Source organism: Penaeus japonicus, unplaced genomic scaffold (genome assembly GCF_977035675.1).
Source record: "Penaeus japonicus unplaced genomic scaffold, GWHDUDI00000001_assembly GWHDUDI00000027, whole genome shotgun sequence".
In the NCBI taxonomy this organism is placed as follows: Eukaryota; Metazoa; Arthropoda; class Malacostraca; order Decapoda; family Penaeidae; genus Penaeus; species Penaeus japonicus.
In genome coordinates, this window is record NW_028234429.1 from 5,499,480 (window position 1) to 5,513,416 (window position 13,937).

At 36.8% G+C, this 13,937-nt stretch overlaps 1 protein-coding gene across 2 annotated transcripts; it reads left to right on the forward strand.

Annotated features, from left to right (window-relative positions):
- The first annotated feature begins 4,049 nt into the window (after positions 1–4,049).
- Positions 4,050–11,427, forward strand: sta (stubarista 40S ribosomal protein SA). 2 transcript variants are annotated; one of them, XM_043035263.2, is made up of 7 exons: positions 4,050–4,162; positions 7,314–7,449; positions 7,673–7,878; positions 7,984–8,142; positions 8,326–8,447; positions 10,926–11,214; positions 11,325–11,427. In XM_043035263.2, exons 2-7 carry the CDS (start codon positions 7,317–7,319, stop codon positions 11,400–11,402), a joined length of 987 nt encoding a protein of 328 aa, XP_042891197.1. In that variant the 5' UTR covers positions 4,050–4,162; positions 7,314–7,316; the 3' UTR covers positions 11,403–11,427. The 2 variants fall into 2 exon arrangements, with proteins under 2 accessions (XP_042891197.1, XP_042891196.1); XM_043035262.2 differs by having other exon boundaries at positions 4,050–4,077.
- The last annotated feature ends 2,510 nt before the right edge of the window (positions 11,428–13,937 follow it).

Consider the following 13,937-nt stretch of genomic DNA (forward strand, 5'->3'; position numbering starts at 1 on the left):
GCACATATATATATATATATATATATATATATATATATATATATATATATATATATATATATATATATATATATATATATATATATGCATGCACACACACACACACACACACACACACACACATATATATATATATATATATATATATATATATATATATATATATATATATATATATATATATATATGAGAGAGAGAGAGTAGTGAATAAGAAATTACAAGTCAAACGATAACAGCAAGATGTTATCTAGGCAGGACGCTGAGTACCATCTCTTACGTCTTATTATCCAATACGGCAATGTATACATTCTTCGCACTTTTAGTAGCACAAGAAATATGTCTCAGCGACTAACCCTATAACTTCCAAAAACAAAGAATATATCTCTCTACAGTTAACCCTAACGTGCAGAATTATGAGCTTTGTTGCGGTGATTTTATAGGAGACATCGGAACTCTTATCACACTCCAAGAAAGAACTTAGTATCCTAAGAGGAAGTAATATATCATGGAGGAAAAATCAGAAAAAAAAAATACCACTATCGTAAAATTCAGCAATGTAGTTACGACGACTAATTCCTCATCCCTGTTTGGCAAGGAGGGACTTTTGCTGCGAGCATTATGACTGGTATCTGTCTCTAGAATTATCTTCTAATAGGGAACGTCTATGGGAAAATGTCAGGAGCAAAACAAAGACAGCAATAGCTAACAGCATGAAGAATACCATTAGAATTGCCATAACACAAGCTGCCAGAAGAGCAGTAGACGGATTTCGTTTAGGGCACCTATGTAAATCAGCTCAGTGATCTTCCGTGACGGACCGATGATGCTGAATTTATTCGACTTACGTCTCTGCTCTCATCTATGCTGTTATCGATATTAAACATCAGTACTGGAAGATGTAAGTTGTTTTAACTGTCTACATTTCTAATGAAATCATGGAGCATCTGCTTCAGCTGACATATTAGGCATTTCCGTTAATTTATGCTTGTTCACGAACTTAATATTACTACCATCACGCTCGGTAATGGTGCTCATATACTACGAGGTTGAAGGTTCTGCGCCCTTGTATATAGAGACGCTGAGAGATTCTCGTAACTTTGTCTGAAAATCAATGCATTCAGCTAAACAGGTGTCAGCATTGTTCTCGGATGGAAACTATGCAAGTGCAACATCCATTGTGTAAACTCGAGAGGCGGAAACAAGGGCGTTTGCAACAGGGAAGCGATGAAAACGGACAATGTAAATCGCAGAGTTCCCTCAGCTTGCACTCGATGACAATGAGTATCAAAGTCTGTTCCTATAAATGGGGCAATTGCGGCGGTCACAGGAAGGCCCAGTGAGGCGGCCGTCGCGTTGCCACCAGCCGCCGCGCCGGGCCGCTCTGTGAGGACGTGGCGGCGAGTTTGCCAGTGTGAGCAACGGTGCAACACTGCGGCGGTGCGGGCGGATGCAAAGGTGGGCGTACATGTGGGTCACCAACTGCAGTCTAGATTGACGAAGATGGAAGAGAGAGAGAAACATCTGGCCCGCTTCCCCTTGCATGGTGCCAGGCTCACTGCAAACAATGACGAGGATAATGAGATCAACAGGAACGTCATGAAGAGGTGATGGCGAAGGTGTCAGTGGTAGCGCTGATAATCATATTGAGGATGATATTGACAAAAGGCTTATTATATGATGACACACGATCATAAAAATCATAATGAACATTTTCATAATCAAGGATGATGGCACTGATTCAAATTATTGATAATGATCGGATATCAACTACAATGATAGTAATGATGATGATGTTGAGATAACAGAAATACTTCAAATTGTGTTAATAATGAATATTACAATGATGATTAATCATAATAGCGATTATATTGATAATAAATTGATAGGTATGATGATAAAAATAATAACAGTAAGAGTAACAATGATTATAACGAATAACAGTAATCATGACAATGATAATAGTAATGATGAAAATGATAATACACATACTGATAATGCTAATAACTATACTAATAATGCTAAGAGCACTTACAACAACAGTAATGATAGTATGATAATAATGATGATAATGATATAATAATGGTGATCATAATAATAATAATAACCATATAGAGATAATAATTTCCCAAAAGGGTGATAGATGGATTTTTTTATCATGAGAAAAATGAAGTTACTTATAACACGTGATGATAACAACAACGATTAAATGATAAAATAGTTGATAAAAACAATAACGATTAATGGTAATAATGATGATAATGATAACAATGCTAAGAACTGATGATATTATTAATGATCATAATATGACGATAATGATATTGATAATGATATCAATAACAATAATGATGATAATCGCAGTAGTGGCGGCAGTATTAGTAGTAATATAGTAATGATTATCATCAACAAACTGTTGATAATGATTGAGATAGTAATGTTAATGACGAGGATAATGATAACAATGTTTATAATGGCAATAATGATAATGCCATTATCATCATCATCGGCGTCATAACAATAAAACTATAACCATGGTAACAATAGAAATACTACTGATAAATGGAAGAGATAAGGGTAAAGAATGATAGTGATGATCATGATGATAATGAAAGTAGCGAAGATGATAATAATAAAAGTAATAATGATAATGAAAGAGATGACTATAACAGCCACATTGGTACTTAATAATAAGGGCAGAGATGATGATATAATAACAGTAATAATGATATTGATGGTAATAGCAACAATTATAATGATATTGATGGTAATAGCAACAATTATAATGATATTGATATTGAGAGTAATAAAGATAAAGATAATAATTGTAATAATGATAATTATGTGATGATAATGAAAAAACTAAGAGAATGATAATGATAACATCAATGATTATAATGATATTAATGATAATAATGTTCATGAAAATTATGACAGCAATGATTATAATGATATTAATGATAATAATAATTATAATCAAAATGATATTGATAAAGGTGATAATGATAAAAATAGTTATGGCAGTAATAACAAAGATGATAATAATGATAATATTATTGATAATAATAATAGTAATAGCAACATCAACAATGAGAGTGATAATGATAGTAATGATATCAATGATAGTGATAATCATATGATGATAATGATAATAACAACAAGTATGATGATTATAATAACAATGATGATAATAGAAATAAAATGATAATTGCAGTGATATAAATATTTGATAATGTCAAAAAATATAGTAAGGGTAGTAATGGTAATAATAACAATGATGGTCATGATAACAAAAATATAATGAATATGATGTTGATACTGATGATAATGAAAATGATATTGGCAATGATGATAACATTAATATCATTATCAGTATCATTAGTGGCAGTAGTTACAGTAGTAATAACATTAGTAATAATGATAACAATAATAATGGTAACAACAATATTGATAGTAATGATAATAATGATGATGATGGTACTAGTAATAATGTTAACGGTAATAATGATGATAATGGTGAGGATGATAATAATAATGATAATAATGATAATGATAACAATATTAATAGATATAGTAATAATAAATAAAGATGACAAACATCGATAATGATAATGATATTAATGATAATAGAAGGATGATGGACAACAGACACATTTCCATCAACATCAAGAATGTCAACAAAAACAACCATAGCAAGTCGAATAAAATATCTATAATGGATGTAATGAAAAAATATAGATAAAATTGTTGATCATAACCACAAGAATGATGGATTACTAGCATTATATATGTTCATAATAGCCTTTACATGCAAGCAAAATGTTTTACAGTAGTTCTCCCTCCCATTCATAAATACCACTTTCTGTTATCAATAAACATCACTCAATTTTATTAATTTCAATCTATTTTGACACTCATGATATAAGTTTTTGAAAAAAGAAAATTACAAAACTTCGATTCGTTACCAAAAAAGTTCATTTCAAGCGAGAAAATCGAGAAAAGATATAGAAGAGAACCATTAGCGGCGCCTATGTTGTTTTCGCTCCTTCTTCGTGAGAGTCCTCGGGCGTGAACACAACCGCCGTGAGTCTCAGTTATTTTCGTTTCTGTGGTCTCTCGTACTGCCTCTGTGTGTGATTTGACTAGGCGATTGCAATTTTGAATTATCGCAAGTATCCATGAATCGGGTTATGGTTAATTATATCGGTACAGAAAGTAGATGAAAGCAGATGTAAAAATAATGTGTGTTGGTGGAGCGGTGGGAAGGATGTAAACATTCCCCGGATCTGGGAAAGCTGAAGGGAACATGTGACTTTATTACAATGATGTTACGTAGCAAATGGCTGTAATTCTGTCGACTGTTTGGTTCTTTGTTGGCTTTGGTTATAAGGGAATGTATATATTAGTAATAATAGACACTTGTGCTATGTTGTGATATCCACATTGTGAAGTTTGTCACTGTGAACTCGTGGCGGTCTGTTTATCGCAAAGGAAATTGTTTGAGATCATTAACTGTGCAGTTAGTGATAGTTGTATCTTGAGAGGACGCTCATAGTGCTGTTAGGTCCCTTAATTTTGTTGTCTGTCTTATTTGAAATGTATGGCAAATATAAGGGAATAAGAGATTTACCTAATGAGTTTGCTCTGTTCTTCCTTATTCTTCTATGTATTTCCGACATTATAATTGGTTTTGGAGTTGAACAACAATTTGTGGTGTCCAGCCAATACAAATAAGCAACATAGACATAGGGGTATGTGGGTAGCTTTGATCCCATGTGGTTTGTTTATCCTCGTTTCCCATTGCTAGACATGTGAACCAGACTATCATGCTCTAGCTGCCTAGTGGTCAATACCGTTTGAATTTATGTAATACATAGTAATAAACCATTTATCCTTCTTAATGGCCAGAAATATGTTAAATTAGAAACTATTTATTGTGTTATTTAGAAGAATAGTTGCATACAGGTTTGGTAGTGATGTATACAAGTTTGAATATAACGGCTAGGACTCGGAGGGGGCAATTCTGAAAGATTTATTTGTATATGAAGTATAATTATAGAATGTTGATTTCTTAACCCATGAACACCATGTGACAAAATATTCCGTCGAGTAGTGGCAGTAGTTGCTGCTGGGCAAAATATTGTCATGACCTTTCGAATAGCTGATATGTTTGTTAATCAGATATGTAGTGGTCAGCTGCGGCTAGAATAGGAAAATAGATGGTGGTGTTAGGCTTATGTTCTTAGAATACTCTTGCATTTAGACCAATTGAAGCCAAAATTCCCCATCAGCATGGGGCAGATAATTATGGCTTGCTGTGTGCAAAATAATCCTACCTACTTTCACCCCTAATGGTGCTACCATGAGGTTGTTGGCAAACATTCTCACAGAATCTGGCTGTATAGAGCTTGGACTAGGTCCTTATATAATCAACTTCTGGGATGCATTGTCAATCTGCGGGTTGTAATGGTAACCATACTTATCTAGCCTGCAGGTGTGGCATTAGCCAAACTAAGCCTCAGTGTGAATGGGTTAAAGAACTAGTTTGAAACTACTACTTACTCGAACCTGGCGTACCTCTAAATGATAAACGTAACTGTCCTTGCTCATGATTAGACTGTTGATTTAAAGATAAAATAGTTTTCATTGGTTATTATTTTTAGACAAACTTGGATGCTCGGAAATTATTTTATTGATATACATTTTTCCAAAGAAATACTCGTTGGGTAGATTATAAATGGGTCATTTATCATTAAGGTTAAAGTATTATTTCAATCAAATTATTATTTGGGTAAAAAATTCCAACAGCGCTGTGCTCCTAAATGCCACGAAAGTGGACAGGTGTAGTCTTCTTGCCGTTGCCCACTGTTATATATTGGATATAGTCTTGATTCCCTTTTATACCCCACAAACTGAACCCTGATAGTGGGGAAGGCATGATCAGGGAAACTCATACTGATACTGGTATCATTTTGATACATGCCAAATAATGTATCTTCTCTCCACCATACATCTGTCTACTGTGAAGTAGAAATGTAAAATAGGTGGTTATTTAGGATTTTCCTGCCTGTGTTCACCATGTGCTTAACCCATTGCCAATGGGGCACCTTACGACCTAACTGGTTGTCAAGGCGGGCAGTCTACGACACTAGCGGCACCGGCTAAAAATTAGAAGGACGGGGAAAGGGTTTTCTCTGCCCTTCGGGTAGTGTAGACTAGCACAAACAATATTTTTCCATAAATACATCATGAAATGCGAGTTTAGGCTGACTTTGGAACCCAGTAGCTCTGGAGCTAGCGCCGTTACAGCCATAATACTTTGACTGTGTTAATGTTCATGGTTGCTTATAATGTTACACAGCAATTCCTGGTGGGAATCCTTTAGGCATTTTTCATGTACAAAACTTAACACAACTACCTCCCTGACCTTGTCTTCTTTTTGAGGTTTGCCCTTGCCAAGTGCTACTTACCTCCATTTGCATTTTTTTTTATAGACCTCAAATTAGTCCTTTTGTAGCAATAAACTTTTTGATACATTGTTGTGTATCCCTTGTTTCTGTTGTATAACTTGTACTGGCACCAACACCGCAAATGCATGTCTTCACAACAGCTGGCTCAGTTGAGTTTGTCGATTCTTGAACGTTAAGGAACACGAACTCTGTTGATATGATGATAGCTCTCATTGGCTGTCTTTAAATGAACTAAAGATTGAGTCAAACAAGAAAACAAGTTATCAGTGGCTTTCCCTACTATCAGTGCTCAGATTGTGGAGTATAGGGAATGTTGGAATATAAAATGTCACAACCACCCTTCAGAACTTTGGCAGCTAGGGTTAATAAGGAAAAGTTGGGTATCTTGTATCCCTGTACATCTGCTCGTGACTTATGCAACTTTATTGCTTAACCCATTCATGCTGGTCCTTAAATTATCCTAATTATATTCCTGACCGGTAGATAACAAGATTTCATAGTTGACTAAATGCGATTCCACATGGCACCTCTCGGAGCATGTTTTACCCACGTGATTCAACAAATGAAACTCCAATGATTATATACATATGTAATAATGTAAATTGATTTCTCCCTCAAAACAAAATGAATTTGAAAGTATCATTTCTAATCAATATCTTGGCAATAGTTACCTATTTTGAAATTTTGTTACTGAGAGTAACAGTAATTGTTGTTGTTCAAATATGTTGTTCAAATATATGCCAATTTTATAGGTATGTTTTGCGTGTTATTTTTTCATTTAATATTTTACTAACTTCCCTTTAGGGAAACAATGATATTTTTATTCATCCTTGTATATTTCCATTCCAGATCATGTCGGGAGGATTAAGTGTTATGGCTTTGGAAGAGAATGATGTGACGCGGTTCCTGGCCGCGTCCACTCATCTCGGATCCAGCAACATGAACTTCCAAATGGAACAATATGTTTTCAAGCGTCGCCAGGATGGTGAGTCTGTCAAGGATGAATGTTTATAAAATCTCCGTCTTTAGATTAGTTTACCGTATGAGAACATAATTTTTAATCTATTTTTTAAAAATCTTGGCTCTGCTGGATTCTTGCCAAGGGAATTTTCCCCTTCCCCCACTCTAAGTAATTATTATTCAATTCTTAATTGTCAGAGCAAGATCCATTTTGCCAGTTGAAAAATTGAAAAGTTGTTTATTGACAGGCGTGCACATCATTCACCTGCGCAAGACATACGAGAAGATCTTGCTGGCTGCCCGTGCCATTGCTGCCATTGAGAATCCAGCTGATGTGTACACCATCTCTTCCCGCCCCATGGGCCAGCGTGCTGTGCTGAAGTTTGCCCGTTATACTGGTGCAACCCCCATTGCAGGCCGCTTCACCCCAGGAGCCTTCACCAATCAGATTCAGGTAAAAAGGATGCAAGATACTAGTGTTTATTTGGAATGTTAATGGAATCTAGTTGAATATACAATTAATTAAAGAATTTACATTAATTCACATTTAATTTCTCAGGCTGCTTTCCGTGAGCCCCGTCTTCTTGTGGTGACTGATCCCATCTCAGACAGGCAGCCAATTACTGAGGCTTCCTATGTCAGCATTCCTGTTATTGCTTTCTGCAATACTGACTCTCCACTTCGTTATGTTGACATTGCCATTCCCTGCAACAACAGGGTAAGGTTTCAGATCTTTTTATCAACTACTTGATTTATAATAATTTTGTAATGAAAGAGGTTATTAATGTAGTATTACCCCATGCTTGTCTTTGTTATAGGATTCTTATTTAATTGTGATGATGAATGTATTTGGTAATTTAGACTTTGAATCGGTATTCTTGGTAACTTGTTCTTTTTCCAGAGCCCCCACTCCATTGGTCTGATGTGGTGGATGTTGGCCCGTGAGGTTCTTCGTCTTCGTGGAACAATCTCCCGCAACCTTCCATGGGAGACTGACGTTATGCCTGATCTGTTCTTCTACAGGTCGGTATCTTTTAAATTCATGAAGCTCCTAATGTGTTTGTAGCAGTTTAGTTGGGCCATTATAGAATTCGGTGCAAGAGGGAAATTTAAGTATGGTTGAGTAGAAGCTCATATAATGTTCCCAATTATTAAAGTGGGAACTGGAATAGAATTGAGCTGGGGCACAGATTTTGGAAGAAGTTGACCCATAACCCAGGGACAATTTTGGCTCCACCTGGTCTTAATGCCAGGTACTTCAATGTGCACTCTGGCTCCAGCTGACTGCTGAGCGCACAATCACCTGGTGTGCCACCCATAAAAAAGTGATATGACCTCAATGGCAAGTACTGCCACCATTTGACATGGTATCACATCGTTTGTCTTTAATGGGTTGATAATCCAAATATTTTCATAATACAAGATTTATAAGAAGTGGTAATTGTTCCATCTTTATAAGTAAATACAATGACCATATCTTATTTAGACTTATGAGAAAATAAGCAATTCATACCTGATCTTGGCAGGTGGTTGTGCGCTCATGTGCTGCAAGAAATGCTGATTATTTCTATTCTTTTAACCCATTCACGCCGGGGCAGTTCCGGCTTTGCGCGGTCGCAATACCGGGGTTCTCGAACGCATAAGCCTAACGCCTCGAGATTCTCGGGCGCACAAGCCGCAAGCCTCAGTTGCCCGCTCGCTTTACCCGAGCGCGCGGCTTCCCCTCATAGCGCGTCCAGGGCGTCTGACGCGAAAACCACAATACGTGCTATCACGTCAACCGGCGTGAATGGGTTAATACCGAATAAAAGATCTAGACAATTAACACTCGACTCCAATGGCCATGAGTCTAGAATAGTTCTAGAATAGTAACTAAGGCCCAGTTGTTACTCTAAATCAGTGGTTCTCAAACTGGGTGCCGCGGCACCCTGGGGTGCCACGGACAGCGCCTAGGGGTGCCACAAGATTGCCATGAATTTTGTCTTGGCTAGATCGTTTCAAGGTACATTTGTAAAACAGTTTGTAGCAGTCTGCCTATAATTAAATGTCGGTGTAGGAAGTTACTTGCTCTAATATTTTACTAAAATATAGGTAGATATTTCCTTTTGCACACTACTACTACTACTACTACGTTTGTTTGGGCATGTACTACAGTACATCATATGTTAATTTGGGTTTGAGTACGGATAATAATTTTAAATCATTAATTAAAGTAATTCAAACAGGTACAATTTTATATCAGAAGTTAATTCATGTGAGGAGGGGTGATGGTGAAAAAGGGGTGCCACAGAAAGGATTATATAAATTCAGGGTGCCATCACTGAAAAAAGATTGAGAACCACTGCTCTAAATCATAGATCATATTGGATCACAACTCTTGAGTGGAGCAACTTCTATGAATTATAGTTTATCCACTTGGAGGATCTTTGAAGGGGGTTTGGAGCTGTCATTCCACTTTTCATTACTGAAAGGTTTAAAAACAAAGAATTGACAATTACAAAATCATAGAATTGGGATGTTGTAGCGTCTTGTTCTGAGTGGTTTCTCTGAAGAAATATTAGTAGGGCAGAGTGAATATGATGGTTATCCATTGATTTCAAGTATGGGGGCAGTATTGATCAATGTCCTTTTTCATCTTTCAGTGCCTACATTGTCACAAATGGCTTCATAATGCTTCAACAGGTGGTCAATTGTTGTTGAAGTACTGCATTATAGACTAGACCCCATGTCTGTCTTAATCATGATGAATTTGCTGGATGGCTTTGGGAGTTCATGCTTGTATAATTGACATACATGCATTTTTCATTATCACCAAGTAGTTTCTTTAGCACCCCAACCTTCTTTAAGTTCTTATGGCAGATTTTTTCTTTATACATGGCATTATTTGGACTTTTTCTGATGCAAGATCTTAGAAATCCCTTGCAGTGAAGTTGCCTCTTCATACTCAGTTTATGTACAAATGTTACATGCAACAATGGACCTTCAGATAGACATGGGAATACTGTAGCAGTGTGATAAGTTGGAGAGATGTCATTGTTATGAAAGCTGGTGCAGGCAAGGCACACTCTTGTTCATCATTGGCACTAGCATACACAAGTTTTAATTACACATGTGGCCAGGAGGTAGCTAGTAGGAAATATCAGCCAATTCTTTTCATGTCATGGAATAGAGTAAATTTTTACTTTGAATATTTTATATTGCAATACAATAATTTTTGGGTCTTGGAAAATCACACATTTATTTTCCTTTTCATATCCAAGGAACATTCAATTAGTTTTGCATTTTGAAGAAGACGCATTGAAAATTAATTTTTGCTTTTACTGCCCTAGTGGAATTGGAAAGTTTTCAGAACTCGTTTATTAGAAGAAGAAAAATGCAGGGACGTGGTACCATTAAATAGTGATTAAGGGAAATTGCTACTATAAATGCTACCTGTTTAATGTTTTTAGTGTAATGCAATATTTTCATATAGAGAGAGATTGATAAGTTCCTATTTTACAGGGATGCTGAGGAGCAAGAGAAGGAAGAAGCTGCCAAGGCTGAAGCCGCAAAGGCTGAGGCTGAAGCTGCCAAGGTCGAGGCTCCTGCCACCGAGAACTGGGGCACTGATGTGAATGATCCCGATGCCGTAGCTGCTGCTGCCACCGCTGGGGCTGCCGCCGCTCCTGTGGCTGCTGCTGCTGCTGCTGCTGCTGCTGTAGGTCCTGCCGCCGCTGCACCTGTGGCTGCTACTGCTGCCGTTGCTGCTGCTGCTGCACCAGCAGCAACTGTTGATGACTGGGGTCAGGCTGTAAGTGTTCTCCCAAATTTTAAAACCATTGTTCCCATTGTATGCTTAATATAATAGCCCTTTTAAGGACAATTTAGTGTTATAGCAAACTAAATTTTATTTATTTTCAGGGTGATGATTGGGCTGCTGCACCAGTTACTGGAGCTGGTGATGATTGGGGTGGCGCAGCTGATGGACCCAACTGGTAATCAGAAATAAATAATAGCTGCCGTATTACCTCTTTCATTTGCCTTGTACGTAGGATTGTGTATTTGCCAAACAGGTGTTTTTGCTAAAATTCGGTTTAGACAAATTATGACTTTACAAGACCTCATAATTAATGTATAATTATTCCAAATGCGTCAATTGCATTTCTGGAGTTTAGTTGATCATTCTCATTTATACCCTTCTCTACACTGAATTGCTTATGAAGCAACAAGATTGTTTCTGGAAAGAGATAACCCAGAAATATTTGGAATTGCTGATACAAGATACAAACAATTTAAAAGATTTTTTGCAAATCAAAATCTGGGAACTATTCCACTTATAAAAAAAGTAGGGGAAAGAACGAAGAACCTAGAATACTAATTTCAGAATCGGTAGATCAACCAAGGATAAAAAAGTTAACAAAAATTAAAGTATTGAAATTGAATACCATATCTTCAATTAATATCAAGATGTAAACAGTCAAGAAGGAAAGTACTCATTAAAGCGGAAATAGAAAGCTAACACGAAACCCTGAATGCTCGAACTTTAAGCATAATACAAAAAATGTGTAGAATTGAAGTGCTATACAACTTTGAATAGATAATATCTTATTATGAAGTTTGTTTTGAGACTGCAAAAATGATCATAATCCATTAATACAGTAAATACAACCAACTATGAAAGAAATGGTTTTGAGGGATGTGGAGATGATCGCGGGATATATGCAATGTCCTAAGGAATTTGGACTGATAAACAGATGCATGCTGTGTGCAGCAACAGTGGAGGAGTAGCCTAATTTTAAACCCAAACGAGCTGTGCACTTTAATCCAGCCCAGTTTCCAAATTTGTTCAGATTTTCTAACTATCAGGGTCTCATAACTTTACACAACTAGTAAGTAATGCACAAAGTAATAAAGAATTAACAAACTTGTTACTCCTCTGTTAAATACATGACTGATCTATATGATCAGATTAATAAGATAAAATTATAATTTGTAAACTCGTATCCTTAACCCGTTGCATACGGGGCACTTGTTTCCTTTAGACCACAAGATGAACGCCAGTGCCACATGCTTTGCCCACCAGACAAGTTTTATTTTGGAGGGATGCAGCTTCACGTGACTCATTTTTAGCTTTCTTTCTTCATTTCCTTGTTCCTATTTTTTTTGTCAGGTTTTATGTTAACAATATTATCAGGCTTATATGTGTCATCTGACGGGATTTCTCAGTTTTGTAATTACTATAATTGTAGTGTAGAGTTAGTGCAAAGAACAACTATTTTCATTTTCATATTTACTTTCCTAAAGCCAGAATACAGCATCTTCCTGTGTTATCGCTCTCTGAAGTAGAGACCGTGGACGGGTGCCATTCTGAGTTTTCTTTCTGGCTGGTACCTTGGGAGAATGGGGCCATCTATGTTTGGGATTTTAAACTAAACCTATATCATCTGTCACTGGTATGAATGTTAAAACACTTACCGTTTTTTTCCCATCAGACTTTATTCTATATTACTCGCGTCGGCACATTAACGGCACCTGTATTCATTGGATATGTTATACAACCTGGTCTAAGTGATAGGTAATTGTTTGATATACACCAAAATGCATGCAATTATCAATGTATGTTAAAGAAAAAAGTGGTGGCAATAGATGAGGGATCTTTGTTCATGGACTTCGGCTTACCCAGGAAAGTGGTATGAGGAACCGCTAGTTAAAATCGGTGATAGTTTTCAATAATCAATCAATCTTTACCCTAGATGGGAAAGGCGGGTCAGTATGGAGTCACCAAACACCCCTCTTAATCTTCCCGCTCATTTTTTTCTTACAAAGTTTCTAGCTGTTCATGTTGTCATTCTACATTCTATTCTGTCAGATAGGATAGTACATGCATGTTATGTGGTCGCTTGTCCTACCGGTTGGTTGTGAGTTCTTGTTGCGTTTGCGGTCCAAACATCGCACAGAATACATAAAAAATAGCCTTATTAAACCAAGTTGTATTTAACTGAAACAAACCAGGAACCGGGAGCGATTCTTTCCTAAATATGAAGAGTAGGGGGAGACAGGTATGTAATGTTCATGTAGAGGCTGGAAAGGCAAGTGCAAGTATTTACGGAGGCTCGCTGTGCTCCTTGCTGATCCGCGCCCACCAGTTGCTTCACTGAGTCTCCATTATCGCTCCTGCCTCCTTCCTGGCACTCACTGACTTCCGCCTGCTGGTAATTGAGACTATCATCTTTTTCGTCAAGTGAGACGCAACTGAAATCTTTTGATTAACTGTTTTAGGGCTCCTCGGCAGGGACTGTTGTGTCGTTGTTCTGTTTGGTGGACTGCCCCGGAACCATAATCCCGTTGAGTATGTTGGTTTCAGATTGCATGTTTTGTTGAATACATTTTCTTTAAAGAATAGGGATGCTCTTTTTGTATACTATATATGAAAATATTTTAAAGAAACCCATTGTTTCAGTTTATGACCCTTTCATTTTCATAAAATATGTGCCTCTTTTTCTTTGTCTTTCCCGAAAATGGCTCCGGTTTCTT